A 21,711-nucleotide genomic window follows, 5' to 3' on the forward strand; every position below is an offset into this window, starting at 1 on the left:
TGGTCTGTCTTGTCTGAGAGACCAGGCTGGTCTGTCTAGTCTGAGAGACCAGGCTGGTCTGTCTTTTCTGAGAGACCAGGCTGGTCTGTCTTTTCTGAGAGACCGGGCTGGTCTGTCTAGTCTGATACCCCGGGCTGGTCTGTCTAGTCTTGAGAGCCCAGGCTGGTCTGTCTAGTCTGAGAAACCAGGCTGGTCTGTCTTGTCTGAGAGACCGGGCTGGTCTGTCTAGTCTGAGATACCAGGCTGGTCTGTCTAGTCTGAGAGACCAGGCTGGTCTGTCTTGTCTGAGAGACCAAGCTGGTTTGTCTTGTCTGAGAGACCAGGCTGGTCTGTCTAGTCTTGAGAAACCAGGCTGGTCTGTCTTGTCTGGGAGACCAGGCTGGTCTGTCTTGTCTGAGAGACCAGGCTGGTCTGTCTTGTCTGAGAGACCAGGCTGGTCTGTCTTGTCTGAGAGACCAGGCTGGTCTGTCTAGTCTTGAGAGACCAGGCTGGTCTGTCTTGTCTGAGACACCAGGCTGGTCTGTCTAGTCTTGAGAGACCAGTCTGGTCTGTCTTGTCAAGAGACCAGGCTGGTCTGTCTTGTCTGAGAGACCAGGCTGGTCTGTCTTGTCTGAGAGACCAGGCTGGTCTGTCTTGTCTGAGAGACCAGGCTGGTCTGTCTAGTCTGAGAGACCAGGCTGGTCTGTCTTGTCTGAGAGACCGGGCAGGTCTGTCTAGTCTGAGATACCAGGCTGGTCTGTCTAGTCTGAGAGACCAGGCTGGTCTGTCTAGTCTGAGAGACCAGGCTGGTCTGTCTGGTCTGTCTGGTCTGAGAGACCAGGCTGGTCTGTCTGGTCTGAGAGACCAGGCTAGCCTAACTAGTCTGAGACCAGGCTTGTCTGTCTGGTCTGTCTGGTCTGAGAGACCAGGCTGGTCGGTCTAGTCTGAGAGACCAGGCTGGTCTGTCTTGTCTGAGAGACCAGGCTGGTCTGTCTAGTCTGAGAGACCAGGCTAGCCTAACTAGTCTGAGACCAGGCAGGTCTGTCTAGTCTGAGAGACCAGGCCTGTCTAGTCTGAGAGACCAGGCTGGTCAGTCTAGTCATTAGTTCCTGCCAAGCCAGCAGCTACTCTTCCTGGGGTTTATTATGGATCCCCATTAGCTGTTGCCAAGGCAGCAGCTACTCTTCCTAGGGTTTATCATGGATCCCCATTAGCTGTTGCCAAGGCAGCAGCTACTCTTCCTGGGGTTTATTATGGACCCCCATCAGATGTTGCCAAGGCAGCAGCTACTCTTCCTGGGGTTTGTTATGGATCCCCATTAGTTCCTGTCCCAGGCAGCAGCTACTCTTCCTGGGGTTTATTATGGATCCCCATTAGTTCCTGGTCCAGATAGCAGCTACTCTTCCTGGGGTTTATTATGGATCCCCATTAGTTCCTGTCCCAGGCGGCAGCTACTCTTCCTGGGGTTTATTATGGATCCCCATTAGTTCCTTTCCCAGGCAGCAGCTACTCTTCCTGGGGTTTATTATGGATCCCCATTAGTTCCTGTCCCAACCAGCAGCTACTCTTCCTGGGGTTTATTATGGATCCCCATTAGTTACTGCCAAGGCAGCAGCTACTCTTCCTGGGGTTTATTATGGATCCCCATTAGTTCCTGTCATGGCAGCAGCTACTCTTCCTGGGGTTTATTACGGATCCCCATTAGTTACTGCCAAGGCAGCAGCTACTCTTCCTGGGGTTTATTACGGATCCCCATTAGTTCCTGCCAAGGCAGCAGCTACTCTTCCTGGGGTTTATTACGGATCCCCATTAGTTACTGTCATGGCAGCAGCTACTCTTCCTGGGGTTTATTATGGATCCCCATTAGTTCCTGCCAAGGCAGCAGCTACTCTTCCTGTGGTTTATTATGGATCCCCATTAGTTCCTGCCAAGGCAGCAGCTACTCTTCCTGGGGTTTATTATGGATCCCCATTAGTTACTGTCAAGGCAGCAGCTACTCTTCCTGGGGTTTATTATGGATCCCCATTAGTTCCTGCCAAGGCAGCAGCTACTCTTCCTGGGGTTTATTCTGGATCCCCATTAGTTCCTGCCAAGGCAGCAGCTACTCTTCCTGGGGTTTATTATGGATCTCCATTAGCTGTTGCCAAGGCAGCAGCTACTCTTCCTGGGGTTTATTATGGATCCCCATTAGTTACTGCTAAGGCAGCAGCTACTCTTCTTGGGGTTTATTATGGATCCCCATAGCAGCTACTCTTCCTGGGGTTTATTATGGATCCCCATAGCAGCTACTCTTCCTGGGGTTTATTATGGATCCCCATTAGTTACTGCTAAGGCAGCAGCTACTCTTCCTGGGGTTTATTATGGATCCCCATTAGTTCCTGCCAAGGCAGCAGCTACTCTTCCTGGGGTTTATTATGGATCCCCATTAGCTGGAAATGGAACGGAAAAAATCCTTCCGAAATAAAAATTTAACTGATTTCACTCCTGGAATTAACAATTTCTACCTCTTTTCAGCCCTTTCAAATACTACCTCTTCATTGAGTTACTGACTCAGTTACAATCAGCTCTTTCTCATTGAGTTGCTGACTCAGTTACAATCAGCTCTCTGACTCATTGGGTTGCTGACTCAGTTACAATCAGCTCTCTGACTCATTGAGTTACTGACTCAGTTACAATCAGCTCTCTGACTCAGTTACAATCAGCTCTCTGACTCATTGAGTTGCTGATTCAGTTACAATCAGCTCCCTGACTCGTTGAGTTGCTGACTCAGTTACAATCAGCTCTCTGACTCATTGAGTTACTGACTCAGTTACAATCAGCTCTCTGACTCATTGAGTTACTGACTCAGTTACAATCAGCTCTCTGACTCAGTTACAATCAGCTCTCTGCCTCATTGAGTTGCTGACTCAGTTACAATCAGCTCTCTGACTCATTGAGTTGCTGACTCAGTTACAATCAGCTCTCTGACTCATTGAGTTGCTGATTCAGTTACAATCAGCTCTCTGACTCGTTGAGTTGCTGACTCAGTTACAATCAGCTCTGCCTCATTGAGTTGCTGATTCAGTTACAATCAGCTCTCTGACTCATTGAGTTACTGACTCAGTTACAATCAGCTCTCTGACTCAGTTACAATCAGCTCTCTGACTCATTGAGTTGCTGATTCAGTTACAATCAGCTCCCTGACTCGTTGAGTTGCTGACTCAGTTACAATCAGCTCTCTGACTCATTGAGTTACTGACTCAGTTACAATCAGCTCTCTGACTCATTGAGTTACTGACTCAGTTACAATCAGCTCTCTGACTCAGTTACAATCAGCTCTCTGCCTCATTGAGTTGCTGACTCAGTTACAATCAGCTCTCTGACTCATTGAGTTGCTGACTCAGCTACAATCAGCTCTCTGACTCATTGAGTTGCTGACTCAGTTACAATCAGCTCTCTGACTCATTGAGTTGCTGACTCAGTTACAATCAGCTCTCTGACTCATTGAGTTACTGACTCAGTTACAATCAGCTCTCTGACTCATTGAGTTACTGACTCAGTTACAATCAGCTCTCTGACTCATTGAGTTACTGACCCAGTTACAATCAGCTCTCTGCCTCATTGAGTTGCTGACTCAGTTACAATCAGCTCTCTGACTCAGTTACAATCAGCTCTCTGACTCATTGAGTTGCTGACTCAGTTACAATCAGCTCTCTGACTCATTGAGTTGCTGACTCAGTTACAATCAGCTCTCTGACTCATTGAGTTGCTGACTCAGTTACAATCAGCTCTCTGACTCATTGAGTTGCTGACTCAGTTACAATCAGCTCTCTGACTCATTGAGTTGCTGACTCAGTTACAATCAGCTCTCTGACTCATTGAGTTACTGACTCAGTTACAATCAGCTCTCTGACTCAGTTACAATCGGCTCTCTGACTCATTGAGTTACTGACTCAGTTACAATCAGCTCTCTGACTCAGTTACAATCAGCTCTCTGACTCATTGAGTTGCTGACTCAGTTACAATCAGCTCTCTGACTCATTGAGTTACTGACTCAGTTACAATCAGCTCTCTGACTCTAACAACTTCAGCGGCCAGTGTTGTCAGCAGGGTGTGGAGTCTTACAGTCCAAAACTAGGAAATAATTAAACTGACTAACGAGGTACGTAAACATGATTTATTGCTATCCGTACAAACTGAATATTAAATGTGATGAAAATTAAGAGCAGAAACGTGACATAGTTTAGTTATTACAGAAGTTATCATATTTACAGTCCAATGACAGCTGCTGTCATGACATAACTATAGTCATGTCCTCCTCTTCCTCCTCCTCCTCTTCTTCATCCTCATCGAAGTACTTCTCCTCTGCATCTCTGTTGACAATGTCCAGGTTGTCGTAGTCGGGGTTCCCATCCACTTCCCTGCAACACACACAGCTAGTAAAGTAGTGTGAGTTCAGTCTGTCCACTGCAACACACACAGCTAGTAAAGTAGTGTGAGATCAGTCTGTCCACTGCAACACACACAGCTAGTAAAGTAGTGTGAGTTCAGTCTGTCCACTTCCCTGCAACACACACAGCTAGTAAAGTAGTGTGAGATCAGTCTGTCCACTTCACTGTAACACACACAGCTAGTAAAGTAGTGTGAGTTCAGTCTGTCCACTGCAACACACACAGCTAGTAAAGTAGTGTGAGATCAGTCTGTCCACTGCAACACACACAGCTAGTAAAGTAGTGTGAGTTCAGTCTGTCCACTTCCCTGTAACACACACAGCTAGTAAAGTAGTGTGAGTTCAGTCTGTCCCCTGTAACACACACAGCTAGTAAAGTAGTGTGAGTTCAGTCTGTCCACTTCACTGCAACACACACAGCTAGTAAAGTAGTGTGAGTTCAGTCTGTCCACTGTAACACACACAGCTAGTAAAGTAGTGTGAGTTCAGTCTGTCCACTGTAACACACACAGCTAGTAAAGTAGTGTGAGTTCAGTCTGTCCACTGTAACACACACAGCTAGTAAAGTAGTGTGAGTTCAGTCTGTGTACTGACCTGTAGTTGGTTCGTCAGTCAACCCTGTTAGTCATTTAGGTAGTCAACCCGGTTCGCCAACCAGTTACCGGTTAGTAATTTGGTTAGTCTACCCAGTTGTTCAGCCAGCCAGCTACTAACCTGTAGTTAAAGTCCTTGTCGTGTCCGTCCAGGAAGCGTTGGTACATCTGAGTGATGAACTCGTCCCTGAGCAGAGCTTTCTCCTGGGGAGTTGGTTCATAGCCCTCTGCCCCCAACCCTCCACCTGGAGGCACCACACACACACACACAGTACCGTGAGTCACACACACAGTACCGTGAGTCACACACGCAGTACCGTGAGACACACACGCAGTACCGTGAGACACACACACAGTACCGTGAGACACACACACAGTACCGTGAGACACACACACAGTACCGTGAGACACACACACAGTACCGTGAGACACACACACAGTACCGTGAGACACACACACAGTACCGTGAGACACACACACAGTACCGTGAGACACACACACAGTACCGTGAGACACACCCACAGTACCGTGAGACACACCCACAGTACCGTGAGACACACACACAGTACCGTGAGACACACACACAGTACCGTGAGACACACACACAGTACCGTGAGACACACACACAGTACCGTGAGACACACAGAGACACACACAGTACCGTGAGTCACACACACAGTACCGTGAGACACACACACACACAGTACCGTGAGACATACACACACACAGTACCGTGAGACACACACACAGTACCGTGAGACACACAAACAGTACCGTGAGACACACAGAGACACACACAGTACCGTGAGACACACAGAGACACACACAGTACCGTGAGACACACACACAGTACCGTGAGACACACAGAGACACACACAGTACCGTGAGACACACACACAGTACCGTGAGACACACACACAGTACCGTGAGACACACACACACACACACAGTACCGTGAGACACACACACAGTACCGTGAGACACACACACAGTACCGTGAGACACACACACAGTACCGTGAGACACACACACAGTACCGTGAGACACACACACAGTACCGTGAGACACACAGAGACACACACAGTACCGTGAGTCACACACACAGTACCGTGAGACACACACACACACAGTACCGTGAGACATACACACACACAGTACCGTGAGACACACACACAGTACCGTGAGACACACAAACAGTACCGTGAGACACACAGAGACACACACAGTACCGTGAGACACACAGAGACACACACAGTACCGTGAGACACACACACAGTACCGTGAGACACACAGAGACACACACAGTACCGTGAGACACACACACAGTACCGTGAGACACACACACAGTACCGTGAGACACACACACACACACACAGTACCGTGAGACACATAGAGACACACACACTCTTAGCCAACTGTAGTGAATCACCTTCGCTGCAGACTACCTTCTCAAACTGTTAGTCAACTGTAGTGAATCACTTACCTTCGCTGCAGACTACCTCCTCAAACTGTTAGTCAACTGTAGAGAATCACTTACCTTCGCTGCAGACTACCTCCTCAAACTGTTAGTCAACTGTAGAGAATCACTTACCTTCGCTGCAGACTACCTCCTCAAACTGTTAGTCAACTGTAGAGAATCACTTACCTTCGCTGCAGACTACCTCCTCAAACTGTTAGTCAACTGTAGAGAATCACTTACCTTCGCTGCAGACTACCTCCTCAAACTGTTAGTCAACTGTAGAGAATCACCTTCGCTGCAGACTACCTCCTCAAACTGTTAGTCAACTGTAGAGAATCACTTACCTTCGCTGCAGACTACCTCCTCAAACTGTTAGTCAACTGTAGAGAATCACTTACCTTCGCTGCAGACTACCTCCTCAAACTGTTAGTCAACTGTAGAGAATCACTTACCTTCGCTGCAGACTACCTTCTCAAACTGTTAGTCAACTGTAGAGAATCACTTACCTTCGCTGCAGACTACCTTCTCAAACTGTTAGTCAACTGTAGAGAATCACTTACCTTCGCTGCAGACTACCTCCTCAAACTGTTAGCCAACTGTAGTGAATCACTTACCTTCGCTGCAGACTACCTTCTCAAACTGTTAGCCAACTGTAGAGAATCACTTACCTTCGCTGCAGACTACCTCCTCAAACTGTTAGTCAACTGTAGAGAATCACCTTCGCTGCAGACTACCTCCTCAAACTGTTAGTCAACTGTAGTGAATCACTTACCTTCGCTACAGACTACCTCCTCAAACTGTTAGTCAACTGTAGTGAATCACTTACCTTCGCTGCAGACTACCTCCTCAAACTGTTAGTCAACTGTAGAGAATCACTTACCTTCGCTACAGACTACCTCCTCAAACTGTTAGTCAACTGTAGTGAATCACCTTCGCTGCAGACTACCTTCTCAAACTGTTAGCCAACTGTAGAGAATCACTTACCTTCGCTGCAGACTACCTTCTCAAACTGTTAGCCAACTGTAGTGAATCACCTTCGCTGCAGACTACCTCCTCAAACTGTTAGTCAACTGTAGAGAATCACTTACCTTCGCTGCAGACTACCTCCTCAAACTGTTAGTCAACTGTAGTGAATCACCTTCGCTGCAGACTACCTTCTCAAACTGTTAGTCAACTGTAGTGAATCACTTACATTCGCTGCAGACTACCTTCTCAAACTGTTAGTCAACTGTAGTGAATCACCTTCGCTGCAGACTACCTTCTCAAACTGTTAGTCAACTGTAGAGAATCACTTACCTTCGCTGCAGACTACCTTCTCAAACTGTTAGTCAACTGTAGAGAATCACATTCGCTGCAGACTACCTCCTCAAACTGTTAGTCAACTGTAGTGAATCACCTTCGCTGCAGACTACCTTCTCAAACTGTTAGTCAACTGTAGAGAATCACTTACCTTCGCTGCAGACTACCTTCTCAAACTGTTAGTCAACTGTAGAGAATCACATTCGCTGCAGACTACCTCCTCAAACTGTTAGTCAACTGTAGTGAATCACTTACATTCGCTGCAGACTACCTCCTCAAACTGTTAGTCAACTGTAGTGAATCACCTTCGCTGCAGACTACCTCCTCAAACTGTTAGTCAACTGTAGTGAATCACTTACCTTCGCTGCAGACTACCTTCTCAAACTGTTAGTCAACTGTAGTGAATCACTTACCTTCGCTGCAGACTACCTTCTCAAACTGTTAGTCAACTGTAGTGAATCACCTTCGCTGCAGACTACCTCCTCAAACTGTTAGTCAACTGTAGTGAATCACTTACCTTCGCTACAGACTACCTCCTCAAACTGTTAATCAACTGTAGTGAATCACCTTCGCTACAGACTACCTCCTCAAACTGTTAGTCAACTGTAGTGAATCACCTTCGCTACAGACTACCTCCTCAAACTGTTAGTCAACTGTAGTGAATCACTTACCTTCGCTACAGACTACCTCCTCAAACTGTTAGTCAACTGTAGAGAATCACCTTCGCTGCAGACTACCTCCTCAAACTGTTAGTCAACTGTAGAGAATCACTTACCTTCGCTGCAGACTACCTCCTCAAACTGTTAGTCAACTGTAGTGAATCACTTACCTTCGCTGCAGACTACCTTCTCAAACTGTTAGTCAACTGTAGAGAATCACCTTCGCTGCAGACTACCTTCTCAAACTGTTAGTCAACTGTAGAGAATCACTTACCTTCGCTGCAGACTACCTTCTCAAACTGTTAGTCAACTGTAGTGAATCACTTACCTTCGCTGCAGACTACCTTCTCAAACTGTTAGTCAACTGTAGTGAATCACCTTCGCTGCAGACTACCTTCTCAAACTGTTAGCCAACTGTAGTGAATCACTTACCTTCGCTGCAGACTACCTCCTCAAACTGTTAGTCAACTGTAGTGAATCACCTTCGCTGCAGACTACCTTCTCAAACTGTTAGTCAACTGTAGTGAATCACCTTCGCTGCAGACTACCTTCTCAAACTGTTAGTCAACTGTAGTGAATCACCTTCGCTGCAGACTACCTCCTCAAACTGTTAGTCAACTGTAGTGAATCACTTACCTTCGCTACAGACTACCTCCTCAAACTGTTAGTCAACTGTAGAGAATCACCTTCGCTGCAGACTACCTCCTCAAACTGTTAGTCAACTGTAGTGAATCACTTACCTTCGCTGCAGACTACCTCCTCAAACTGTTAGTCAACTGTAGAGAATCACTTACCTTCGCTGCAGACTACCTCCTCAAACTGTTAGTCAACTGTAGAGAATCACTTACCTTCGCTGCAGACTACCTTCTCAAACTGTTAGTCAACTGTAGAGAATCACTTACCTTCGCTGCAGACTACCTTCTCAAACTGTTAGTCAACTGTAGTGAATCACTTACATTCGCTGCAGACTACCTCCTCAATCTGTTAGTCAACTGTAGTGAATCACCTTCGCTACAGACTACCTTCTCAAACTGTTAGTCAACTGTAGAGAATCACCTTCGCTGCAGACTACCTCCTCAAACTGTTAGTCAACTGTAGTGAATCACTTACCTTCGCTGCAGACTACCTTCTCAAACTGTTAGTCAACTGTAGTGAATCACCTTCGCTGCAGACTACCTTCTCAAACTGTTAGTCAACTGTAGTGAATCACCTTCGCTGCAGACTACCTCCTCAAACTGTTAGTCAACTGTAGAGAATCACTTACCTTCGCTGCAGACTACCTCCTCAAACTGTTAGTCAACTGTAGTGAATCACCTTCGCTGCAGACTACCTCCTCAAACTGTTAGTCAACTGTAGTGAATCACTTACCTTCGCTGCAGACTACCTCCTCAAACTGTTAGTCAACTGTAGAGAATCACCTTCGCTGCAGACTACCTCCTCAAACTGTTAGCCAACTGTGGTGAATCACTTACCTTCGCTGCAGACTACCTCCTCAAACTGTTAGTCAACTGTAGAGAATCACTTACCTTCGCTGCAGACTACCTCCTCAAACTGTTAGTCAACTGTAGTGAATCACCTTCGCTGCAGACTACCTCCTCAAACTGTTAGTCAACTGTAGTGAATCACTTACCTTCGCTGCAGACTACCTCCTCAAACTGTTAGTCAACTGTAGAGAATCACCTTCGCTGCAGACTACCTCCTCAAACTGTTAGCCAACTGTGGTGAATCACTTACCTTCGCTGCAGACTACCTCCTCAAACTGTTAGTCAACTGTAGAGAATCACTTACCTTCGCTGCAGACTACCTCCTCAAACTGTTAGTCAACTGTAGAGAATCACCTTCGCTGCAGACTACTTGGCAAACTATTTCCCTTGTTGAACCCACGTCTGGTGATGCTGTGTGTGTCTTACCCTCCTCCCCCTCTTCCTCCTCCTCCTCCAGTGCGTTCTCCTCCCTGTCCTGCTCCTCCTGCAGCCGGCTCTGGATCAGTCTCTCCTGGTAGGAGCTGAGGAGGAGGTCGGCCAGTCCCCCCTCTGCTCCCCCCGGCCCCCGCTCCTCCGCTGCTCCTCCCTGCATGGCCTCCAGGGAGCGATGTAGCAGCTCCTCCTCAGTCAGGTATTGGCCGATGTATTGCTCATACAGTAAGGGCTCCCGGGTTCTCATCTGGTCCTCGCTGAAGTACTGGCCCTCTGGGGGGGTTAGAGACATGTTAAAATACTGGTCCTCTGGGGGGGGGGGGGGGGTTAGAGACATGTTGAAGTACTGGTCCTCTGGGGGGGGGGGGGTTAGAGACATGTTAAAATACTGGTCCTCTGGGGGGGGGGGGTTAGAGACATGTTAAAGTACTGGTCCTCTAGGGGGGGGGGGGGGGTTAGAGACATGTTAAAATACTGGTCCTCTGGGGGGGGGGGGTTAGAGACATGTTAAAGTACTGGTCCTCTAGGGGGGGGGGGGGGGGGGGTTAGAGACATGTTGAAGTACTGGTCCCCTGGGGGGGGGGGGGGGGTTAGAGACATGTTAAAATACTGGTCCTCTGGGGGGGGGGTTAGAGACATGTTAAAGTACTGGTCCTCTAGGGGGGGGGGGGGGGGGTTAGAGACATGTTGAAGTACTGGTCCTCTGGGGGGGGGGGGGGGGGTTAGAGACATGTTAAAGTACTGGTCCTCTGGGGGGGGGGGGGGTTAGAGACATGTTGAAGTACTGGTCCTCTGGGGGGGTTAGAGACATGTTAGAATACTGGTCCTCTGGGGGGGGGGGGGGGGGGTTAGAGACATGTTAAAATACTGGTCCTCTGGGGGGGGGGGGGGGTTAGAGACATGTTAAAGTACTGGTCCTCTGGGGGGGGGGGGGGGGTTAGAGACATGTTGAAGTACTGGTCCTCCGGGGGGGTTAGAGACATGTTAAAATACTGGTCCTCTGGGGGGGGGGGGGGGGGGGGGGTTAGAGACATGTTAAAGTACTGGTCCTCTGGGGGGGTTAGAGACATGTTGAAGTACTGGTCCTCTGGGGGGGGGGGGGGGGTTAGAGACATGTTGAAGTACTGGCCCTCTGGGGGGGTTAGAGACATGTTGAAGTACTGGTCCTCTGGGGGGGGGGGGGGTTAGAGACATGTTAAAGTACTGGTCCTCTGGGGGGGTTAGAGACATGTTGAAGTACTGGTCCTCTGGGGGGGGGGGGTTAGAGACATGTTGAAGTACTGGTCCTCTGGGGGGGGGGGGTTAGAGACATGTTAAAGTACTGGCCCTCTGGGGGGGGGGGGGGGGGGGGGTTAGAGACATGTTAAAGTACTGGCCCTCTGGGGGGGGGGGGGGGGGTTAGAGACATGTTGAAGTACTGGTCCTCTGGGGGGGGGGAGGGGTTAGAGACATGTTGAAGTACTGGTCCTCTGGGGGGGGGGGGGTTAGAGACATGTTGAAGTACTGGTCCTCTGGGGGGGGGGGGTTAGAGGCATGTTGAAGTACTGGCCCTCTGGGGGGGTTAGAGACATGTTAAAATACTGGTCCTCTGGGGGGGGGGGGTTAGAGACATGTTAAAGTACTGGTCCTCTGGGGGGGGGGGGGGTTAGAGACATGTTAAAAAACTGGTCCTCTGGGGGGGGGGGTTAGAGACATGTTAAAGTACTGGTCCTCTAGGGGGGGGGGGGGGGGTTAGAGACATGTTAAAGTACTGGTCCTCTGGGGGGGGGGGTTAGAGACATGTTAAAGTACTGGTCCTCTAGGGGGGGGGGGGGGGGGGTTAGAGACATGTTGAAGTACTGGTCCTCTAGGGGGGGGGGGGGGGGGGGGTTAGAGACATGTTGAAGTACTGGTCCTCTGGGGGGGTTAGAGACATGTTGAAGTACTGGCCCTCTGGGGGGGGGGGGGTTATAGACATGTTGAAGTACTGGCCCTCTGGGGGGGGGGGGGGGGGTTAGAGACATGTTAAAGTACTGGTCCTCTGGGGGGGGGGGTTAGAGACATGTTGAAGTACTGGTCCTCTGGGGGGGGGGGGTTAGAGACATGTTGAAGTACTGGTCCTCTGGGGGGGTTAGAGACATGTTGAAGTACTGGTCCTCTGGGGGGGTTAGAGACATGTTGAAGTACTGGCCCTCTGGGGGGGGGGGGGGTTAGAGACATGTTGAAGTACTGGCCCTCTGGGGGGGGGGGGTTAGAGACATGTTGAAGTACTGGCCCTCTGGGGGGGGGGGGGTTAGAGACATGTTGAAGTACTGGCCCTCTGGGGGGGGGGGGGGGGGGGTTAGAGACATGTTGAAGTACTGGTCCTCTGGGGGGGGGGGGGGTTAGAGACATGTTGAAGTACTGGCCCTCTGGGGGGGGGGGGGGTTAGAGACATGTTGAAGTACTGGTCCTCTGGGGGGGGGTTAGAGACATGTTGAAGTACTGGTCCTCTGGGGGGGGGTTAGAGACATGTTGAAGTACTGGTCCTCTGGGGGGGGGGGGGGGTTAGAGACATGTTGAAGTACTGGTCCTCTGGGGGGGGGGGGGGGTTAGAGACATGTTGAAGTACTGGCCCTCTGGGGGGGGGGGTTAGAGACATGTTGAAGTACTGGCCCTCTGGGGGGGGGGGGGGTTAGAGACATGTTGAAGTACTGGCCCTCTGGGGGGGGGGGGGGGGTTAGAGACATGTTGAAGTACTGGCCCTCTGGGGGGGGGGGGTTAGAGACATGTTGAAGTACTGGCCCTCTGGGGGGGGGGGGGGGGTTAGAGACATGTTGAAGTACTGGTCCTCTGGGGGGGGGGGGGGGGGGGGGGTTAGAGACATGTTGAAGTACTGGTCCTCTGGGGGTGGGGGGGGGGTTAGAGACATGTTGAAGTACTGGTCCTCTGGGGGGGGGGAGGGGTTAGAGACATGTTGAAGTACTGGTCCTCTGGGGGGGGGGGGGGTTAGAGACATGTTGAAGTACTGGTCCTCTGGGGGGGGGGGGGTTAGAGGCATGTTGAAGTACTGGTCCTCTGGGGGGGGGGGGGGTTAGAGACATGTTAAAGTACTGGTCCTCTGGGGGGGTTAGAGACATGTTGAAGTACTGGTCCTCTGGGGGGGGGGGGGTTAGAGACATGTTGAAGTACTGGTCCTCTGGGGGGGGGGGGGGGGGTTAGAGACATGTTAAAGTACTGGCCCTCTGGGGGGGGTCAGAGACATGTTGAAGTACTGGCCCTCTGGGGGGGGGGGGGGGTTAGAGACATGTTGAAGTACTGGTCCTCTGGGGGGGGTTAGAGACATGTTGAAGTACTGGTCCTCTGGGGGGGGGGGGGGGGGGGGGGGGTTAGAGACATGTTGAAGTACTGGCCCTCTGGGGGGGGGGGGGGGTTAGAGACATGTTGAAGTACTGGCCCTCTGGGGGGGGTCAGAGACATGTTGAAGTACTGGCCCTCTGGGGGGGGGGGGGGGGTTAGAGACATGTTGAAGTACTGGTCCTCTGGGGGTGGGGGGGGGTTAGAGACATGTTGAAGTACTGGCCCTCTGGGGGGGGGGGGGGGTTAGAGACATGTTGAAGTACTGGTCCTCTGGGGGGGGGGGGGGTTAGAGACATGTTGAAGTACTGGTCCTCTGGGGGGGGGGGTTAGAGACATGTTGAAGTACTGGCCCTCTGGGGGGGGGGGGGTTGGAGACATGTTGAAGTACTGGTCCTCTGGGGGGGGGGGGGGGGGGTTAGAGACATGTTGAAGTACTGGTCCTCTGGGGGGGGGGGGTTAGAGACATGTTAAAGTACTGGTCCTCTGGGGGGGGGGGGGGGGGTTAGAGACATGTTGAAGTACTGGCCCTCTGGGGGGGGGGGGGGGGTTAGAGACATGTTGAAGTACTGGCCCTCTGGGGGGGGGGGGGGGTTAGAGACATGTTGAAGTACTGGCCCTCTGGGGGGGGGGGGGGGGTTAGAGACATGTTGAAGTACTGGCCCTCTGGGGGGGGGGGGGGGTTAGAGACATGTTGAAGTACTGGCCCTCTGAGGTGGTTAGAGACATGTTGAAGTACTGGTCCTCTGGGGGGGGGGGTTAGAGACATGTTGAAGCACTGGCCCTCTGGGGGGGGGGGGGGAGTTAGAGACATGTTGAAGTACTGGCCCTCTGGGGGGGGGGGGGGGGGGGGTTAGAGACATGTTGAAGTACTGGTCCTCTGGGGGGGGGGGGTTAGAGACATGTTGAAGTACTGGCCCTCTGGGGGGGGGGGGGGGGGGGGGGGGGTTAGAGACATGTTGAAGTACTGGTCCTCTGGGGAATGCTTAGCAGGACAAGAAAATGGTCCAATTTACACACTTAACATCCCTGGTCATCCCTACTGCCTCTGATCTGGAGGACTCACTAAACAGAGAACATCCCTGGTCATCCCTACTGCCTCTGATCTGGAGGACTCACTAAACAGAGAACATCCCTGGTCATCCCTACTGCCTCTGATCTGGAGGACTCACTAAACAGAGAACATCCCTGGTCATCCCTACTGCCTCTGATCTGGAGGACTCACTAAACAGAGAACATCCCTGGTCATCCCTACTGCCTCTGATCTGGAGGACTCACTAAACAGAGAACATCCCTGGTCAACCCTACTGCCTCTGATCTGGAGGACTCACTAAACAGAGAACATCCCTGGTCATCTACTGCCTCTGATCTGGTGCTGGAGGACTCACTAAACAGAGAACATCCCTGGTCATCTACTGCCTCTGATCTGGAGGACTCACTAAACAGAGAACATCCCTGGTCATCCCTACTGCCTCTGATCTGGAGGACTCACTAAACAGAGAACATCCCTGGTCATCCCTACTGCCTCTGATCTGGAGGACTCACTAAACAGAGAACATCCCTGGTCATCCCTACTGCCTCTGATCTGGAGGACTCACTAAACAGAGAACATCCCTGGTCATCCCTACTGCCTCTGATCTGGAGGACTCACTAAACAGAGAACATCCCTGGTCATCCCTACTGCCTCTGATCTGGAGGACTCACTAAACAGAGAACATCCCTGGTCATCACTACTGCCTCTGATCTGGAGGACTCACTAAACAGAGAACATCCCTGGTCATCTACTGCCTCTGATCTGGAGGACTCACTAAACAGAGAACATCCCTGGTCATCCCTACTGCCTCTGATCTGGAGGACTCACTAAACAGAGAACATCCCTGGTCATCCCTACTGCCTCTGATCTGGAGGACTCACTAAACAGAGAACATCCTGAAGTGCTGAAGACTGAGTACCAGGGTCTGTGATTGGTGCTGAAGACTGAGTACCAGGGTCTGTGATTGGTGCTGAAGACTGAGTACCAGGGTCTGTGATTGGTTGCTAGGCTCACCCCTCTGCAGCTCCCTGAGGGCAGCGTAGCGTTGGTTGCGTACCCGGGTCCTGTTGGCGCGTCCCGCCGCTCTCCGCCTCACCTCCCGGCAGTAGTACTGCGCCCGGGGGTCAGAGGTCAGATGGCAGAACGCTGACAGGTGCTGAGGCTTCAGGTGGGCCTGTGGGAGAGGGTTAGAGGTCAAAGGTGCTGGGACAGAGGGTTAGAGGTCAAAGGTGATGGGACAGAGGGTCAGAGGTGATGGGACAGAGGGTTAGAGGTCAGAGGTGATGGGACAGAGGGTCAGAGGTGATGGGACAGAGGGTTAGAGGTCAGAGGTGATGGGACAGAGGGTTAGAGGTCAGATGTGATGGGACAGAGGGTTAGAGGTCAAAGGTGATGGGACAGAGGGTTAGAGGTCAGAGGTGATGGGACAGAGGGTTAGAGGTGATGGGACAGAGGGTTAGAGGTCAGAGGTGATGGGACAGAGGGTTAGAGGTCAGATGTGATGGGACAGAGGGTTAGAGGTCAAAGGTGATGGGACAGAGGGTTAGAGGTGATGGGGGAGCAGGGTTTGGTCATATGTCAGCCTCTATACAAAACCAAGTCGTACTCAGGCCAGTTTCAGATACAGAGATACTGTGTGAATACAGTAAGTGAATGAGATGGCAAAGCATTCGTGTCTCCAAAACAATAAGTGTAAAGAATTTGTCTAGAAATATAGATTTCAAACATACTTTAACTTTCTAATCTTTTATTTAAATCAGGAGGAGCCCAGGGTCTCATCTTCAGTGGTGCCCTGAGGCCATAAGTAAAAGAAAGAAAGACCAGCCCGGTTCTGTTTGTCAGGGTTTGAGAAAAGAGGTACCTGGTATCGCTCCAGAAACACCAAGGGCTTGGTCCGGTACTGTCCCAGCAGCTCCTCTCTCCGCTGGGCTAAGGTCAGCTCTGCCTCACCTACCTGCTGGCTCTTCACCTGGACACTACTCACAGCCACCACCTCCACCATGGCACACACACCGCTGGGATCCGCCTGGGAAGACACACACACACACACACACACACACACACACACACACACACACACACACACACACACACGTGTCTTCTCCAATTCCCTGTCATTCACCGGTTGGTAGCTAGCTAGTTCACACATTAACATCACAGATGAAAGGGACGTAGTCGTCAATATCTTTGGTAACATCTGGTTTTACCGTCACTATCTCTCTCCTTGTTGCTGCTTCTCACCTGGTTGTCCTGCGACTCGTCCTGCGGCTCGTCCTCCTCGGTGTGGGCGGTTGCAGAGCAGCTAGAAGCTGGTCCGGTTCCCCTGGGTTCGGGCGGTGGTCGCCGGGGTTCGGGCTGTGGTCGCCGGGGTTCGGGCTGTGGTCGCCGGGGTTCGGGCTGTCTGAAGGCCACCGGTTCAACGCTGACAGGCGGACTGGGATCGGGAGCAGGGTCGATCTCCCCCCACATGGCTGGTAGCACAATGACTAACGTTAGACCTCTAACTTACTAGCAATGTTAGCGCAGACGGAAGGTCCCTCTTTCTTGCCTTATCTGATAAATATTGGTTGAACACAATTCTAGAGTTCTCACTGCATTTAAACGTTTATAAACCTTTTTGCATTTCTTGCTATTTCGAAAACGTCGCTTCCTGGTCCGTCGTTGTTATCAGTCCCCTGATTACCAAGGTACGTAGCTCAAGGTTCCTACCACCAACGTTACGGGGCATCATTTTTTTTCTTTTAACTTTCCAATTATACAAACATATACGGAAGTTGAATGATACATTTAAAATGCATATTTAACAAAGGAAACATAACCAAACACACAGATTTAAAGAATATATATATTTTAACAAACGTCAGATCTTATACTGTATACTATACATTCAAGTCCATCATGGTCACCTAATAATCCCCAGTTTACAATTGGCTCATTCATCCCCCTCCTCTCCCCTGTAACTATTCCCCAGGTCGTTGCTGCAAATGAGAACGTGTTCTCAGTCAACTTACCTGGTAAAATAACGGTAAAATTAAATTAAAATAAATAAATAAAATTCCACATGTCATATCAGCAATGAGATTCCGGGCATGTTTTGTCTTTAACAAATGTCTATGTGTCGTTGTATGTTAAGGCTTTTCTCATGAATCCTCCATTAGGATTTGCACCAGATATTCTCCGGAATAAAGACACGGTGGAACACTTTTACTTTATTTTTTCAATTTAGTTTCTTTTAATAGAATCTTATTTACACAGTATTTTGTCATTAATGTTTAGTAGTAGCCATACTCCGCTTCCATCTCCACACAACGAAGATCCTTCTCCGCTGTCACCGACACACTGCAGTACTGGGAGCCGCGGTCCTGTAGCCCACTGAGCTAAAGCCTCAAGGCATCGGGTCTCAGGTCAGAGGTCACTCATGCAGTCCTCTGTTTACGTTCCACCAACGTCCTCATCGTCTTTGACCTTCAACGTTTAGTTGGATTTCTTTTTTTGTTTCTATGGAGGTTTTTTAAACGACGGATTCACTCCTTCAAGGGAGAGAAATAAACAGAAACGTAACCATAGTAACCATTCCCCGACCTTGTGTCTGTCTGTTCAGGAGAGGGAGAAAGAGGGGGATGGTGGGAGGGATGGACACAGATGTAGAGATGTGAAGTTTGGAGGGAGAGAGAGAGATGGAGGTAGGGAGGGACACGAGAGAGAGAGAGGGATGGATGGAGGTAGGGAGGGACACGAGAGGGAGAGGGATGGAGAGAGAGGGACACAGAGATGGAGAGAGAGAGGGTTGGAGGTAGGGAGGGACACAGAGATGGAGAGAGAGAGGGTTGGAGGTAGAGAGGGACACAGAGATGGAGAGAGAGAGGGTTGGAGGTAGGGAGGGACAGAGAGATGGAGAGAGAGAGGGATGGCGGATAGGGTGGGACACAGATGGAGAGAGAGGGATGGAGGTAGGGAGGGACAGAGATGGAGAGAGAGGGATGGAGGGTAGGGTGGGACACAGATGGAGAGAGAGGGATGGAGGTAGGGAGGGACAGAGATGGAGAGAGAGATGAAGTTTGGGGGTTTATTGCATATTTCAGACAGTTGTGGGGATGAGACAGGCTGGGGAGTGAGACAGGTTAGATTATTGTGGAGCTCACAGCCAGTCTGTTTGTCAGACCCAGACGAACCCGAACAAGGATGAGGGAGGATGAGAGGAGAGAAGGTTAACCTAGGGTTAATAAGGGGTCTGAATAGGAGTGGAGGAGAGATGAGAGGGATGGATGAGAGGAGAGGGATGAGAGGGGAGAGGGAGGGATGAGAGGAAAGAGGGTTAATGGCTGTGAGTGAAGGAGAGGGAGAGAGGGATGAGAGGAGAGAGGGAGGAGGAGAGAAGGAGGGAGGAGGGAAGGAGGGATGAGAGGAGAGGGAGAAGAGAAGGAGGGATGAGGAGAGAGGGAGGAGAAGAGAAGGAGGAATGAGAGGAGAGGGATGAGGAGAGAGGGAGACGAAAGAAGGAGGGATGAGAAGAGAAGGAGGGATGAGAGGAGAGAAGGAGGGACGAGGAGAGAGGGAGGAGAAGAGAAGGAGGGATGAGAGAAGGAGAGGGAGGGACGAGGAGAGAGGGAGACGAAAGAAGGAGGGATGAGAGGAGGGGTTAGGGGGTCCGTCTCTGTAGAGTAGCAGCAGGTCAGTATCATCATCATCATCACAGTAAATAAATAAAATAATCATCAGAGAGACAGACAGGCTCAATACCATTTTACAGAGGACCAGGTGCCCCACACACACACACACACACACACACACACACACACACACACACACACACACACACACACACACACACACACACACACACACACACACACACACACACACACACACACACACACACACCAGTGGTCAAACATGAACATTAATCAATCTGCTTTCTGATTGGAGGATTTCAGCTCAGATCGTCTCTGATTGGCTTATTCTGTACAGAGACTGCGTGTGATTGGAGACAGAATCAAAGTCATTGGTTGTTCTGAAGAGTGACATCATAGCTCGATAAAACTGAAGGATAAAAATGTTTCTTCAAAATCTGAAAAACCTCTAAAATACAGGAAGCCATGACATCCCCGGATCCATGGTAACAAACCCGGCCGTGACCCATGATGCCAGTTCCCCTGGAGATCAGTGGGGATGGGAGGAGTTAGGTGGTATTGTCCTGTGATTGGTCAATAGTAGTTCTGTAGGGTTATTGTGTGTCACTCCACAGCGAAGCCACACGTCTCCTCCACGGCCGTCAGCAGCTTCTCATAAAGTTTCTCGTACGACTCGTAGGGAGGGATATCTATTCTGTTAAAACTAAAGGAGGAGAAGGAGAGAGGGAGGGAGGGAGGGAGGGACAGACAGACAGAGAGAGAGAGACAGAGAGAGAGAGAGAGAGAGAGAGAGAGAGAGAGAGAGAGAGAGAGAGAGAGAGAGAGAGAGAGAGAGAGAGAGAGACAGAGAGAGAGAGAGAGAGACAGAGAGAGAGAGAGAGAGACCGAGAGAGAGAGAGAGAGAGACAGAGAGAGAGAGAGAGAGACCGAGAGAGAGAGAGAGAGAGAGACAGAGAGAGAGAGACAGAGAGAGGGAGAGACAGAGAGAGAGACAGAGAGAGAGAGAGAGAGAGAGAGACAGAGAGAGAGAGACAGAGAGAGGGAGAGACAGAGAGAGAGACAGAGAGAGAGGAAGAGAGAGAGGAAGAGAGAGAGAGAGGAAGAGAGAGGGAGAGGGAGAGAGAGACAGAGAGAGACAGAGAGAGAGGAAGAGAGAGAGAGAGAGAGAGAGAGAGAGAGAGAGAGAGAGAGAGAGAGAGAGAGAGAGAGAGAGAGAGAGAGAGACAGAGAGAGAGAGAGAGAGACCGAGAGAGAGAGCGAGAGACGAGAGAGAGAGAGAGAGAGACAGAGAGAGAGAGAGAGAGAAGAGACAGAGAGAGAGAGAGAGAGAGAGACAGAGACGAGGACGAGACAGAGAAGAGAGGGAGAGACAGAGAGAGAGACAGAGAGAGAGGAAGAGAGAGAGGAAGAGAGAGAGAGAGGAAGAGAGAGGGAGAGGGAGAGAGAGACAGAGAGAGACAGAGAGAGAGGAAGAGAGAGAGGAAGAGAGAGAGGAAGAGAGAGAGAGAGAGAGAGAGAGAGAGAGAGGGAGAGACAGATTAATATCCAGACAGTGATGTGTCTTCAGAAAGTATTCTTGACCTTTTCCATTACAGCCTGAATTTAAAATGGATGAAATGTAGATTAATGTCAAAGTGGAATGATGTTTTTAGAAATGTGTACAAATCAATTAAAAATGTAAAAGCTGAAATGAGTCAATAACTATTAAACCCCTTTGTTATGGTCTAAATCCGTAGTAAAAATGTGCTGAACAAGTCACATAAGTTGCATGGACTCACTCTGTGTGCAGTAATTATGTATATATAGTGTTTTACATGATTGTTTAATGACTATCTCATCTCTGTACCCCACACATACAATTATCTGTCAGGTCCCTCACGTTGAGCAGTGAATTTCAACCACAGAATCAAACCTCTGATGGTGAAGTTATTAATTACACTTTGGATGGTGTATCAATACACCCAGTCACTACAAAGATACAGGTGTCCTTCCTAACTTAGTTGCCGGAGAGGAAGGAAACTGCTCATGGATTTCACCATGAGGCCAATGGTGACTTTAAAATAGTTAAAGAGTTTAATGCCTGTGATAGGAGAAAACCGAATACAACAGGTGTAGTAGACCTTACAGTGAAATGCTGAATACAAGCCCTTAACCAACAGTGTAATTTAAGTAAAACAATTGGTATTAGGTAAACAATAGATATGTAAAGAAATAAAAAACAGTAAAATGACAGTGAAAATAACAATAGCGAGGGGGTACCGGTACAGAGTCAGTGTGGAGGCTATATACAGGGGGTACCGGTACAGAGTTAATGTGGAGGCTATATACAGGGGGTACCGGTACAGAGTCAATGTGGAGGCTATATACAGGGGGTTCTGGTACAGAGTTAATGTGGAGA

At 50.0% G+C, this 21,711-nt stretch overlaps 2 protein-coding genes across 33 annotated transcripts in view; both read right to left on the reverse strand.

Annotated features, from left to right (window-relative positions):
* Positions 1-4,121: 4,121 nt before the first annotated feature.
* Positions 4,122-17,551, reverse strand: LOC129832123 (coiled-coil domain-containing protein 97-like). 32 transcript variants are annotated; one of them, XM_055896173.1, is made up of 6 exons: positions 16,924-17,514; positions 16,544-16,708; positions 15,697-15,856; positions 10,329-10,607; positions 5,123-5,246; positions 4,122-4,379 (listed from the first exon to the last, which is right to left on the reverse strand). In XM_055896173.1, the coding sequence occupies exons 1-6, from the start codon at positions 17,149-17,151 to the stop codon at positions 4,250-4,252; spliced, it is 1,086 nt and encodes a 361-aa protein (XP_055752148.1). In that variant the 5' UTR covers positions 17,152-17,514; the 3' UTR covers positions 4,122-4,249. The 32 variants fall into 32 exon arrangements, 31 of the variants coding, with proteins under 31 accessions (XP_055752148.1, XP_055752117.1, XP_055751935.1 ...); XM_055896142.1 differs by lacking the exons at positions 10,329-10,607; positions 15,697-15,856; positions 16,544-16,708; positions 16,924-17,514 and adding exons at positions 8,639-8,692; positions 9,055-9,336; positions 9,441-9,836; positions 9,887-10,171 and having other exon boundaries at positions 4,122-4,394; positions 5,123-8,534; XR_008755891.1 differs by lacking the exons at positions 4,122-4,379; positions 5,123-5,246 and adding exons at positions 5,631-9,336; positions 9,441-9,836 and having other exon boundaries at positions 9,887-10,607; positions 16,924-17,551.
* A 2,362-nt stretch (positions 17,552-19,913) lies between these two features.
* LOC129832251 (E3 ubiquitin-protein ligase SMURF1-like) overlaps positions 19,914-21,711 on the reverse strand; it is a gene marked incomplete at its 5' end in the record, with an annotated part of 97,861 nt that continues 96,063 nt past the window's right edge. The window contains 1 exon segment of the mRNA XM_055896184.1: positions 19,914-20,016. Within this exon segment, the coding sequence (XP_055752159.1) occupies positions 19,917-20,016 (100 nt within the window).

Source organism: Salvelinus fontinalis, chromosome 2, assembly GCF_029448725.1.
Source record: "Salvelinus fontinalis isolate EN_2023a chromosome 2, ASM2944872v1, whole genome shotgun sequence".
NCBI classification, from domain to species: domain Eukaryota; kingdom Metazoa; phylum Chordata; class Actinopteri; order Salmoniformes; family Salmonidae; genus Salvelinus; species Salvelinus fontinalis.

Excerpts from the sequence above, each read along its gene's own strand:
- LOC129832123 (XM_055895960.1), bottom strand. The coding sequence starts at position 6,144 with ATGTCTCACGGTACTGTGTGTGTGTGTGTCTCACGGTACTGTGTGTGT. Across the intron at positions 4,395-5,122 it reads GACAAGGACTTTAACTACAG|CTGTGTGTGTTGCAGGGAAG; the intron begins GTTAGTAGCTGG and ends CTACTTTACTAG.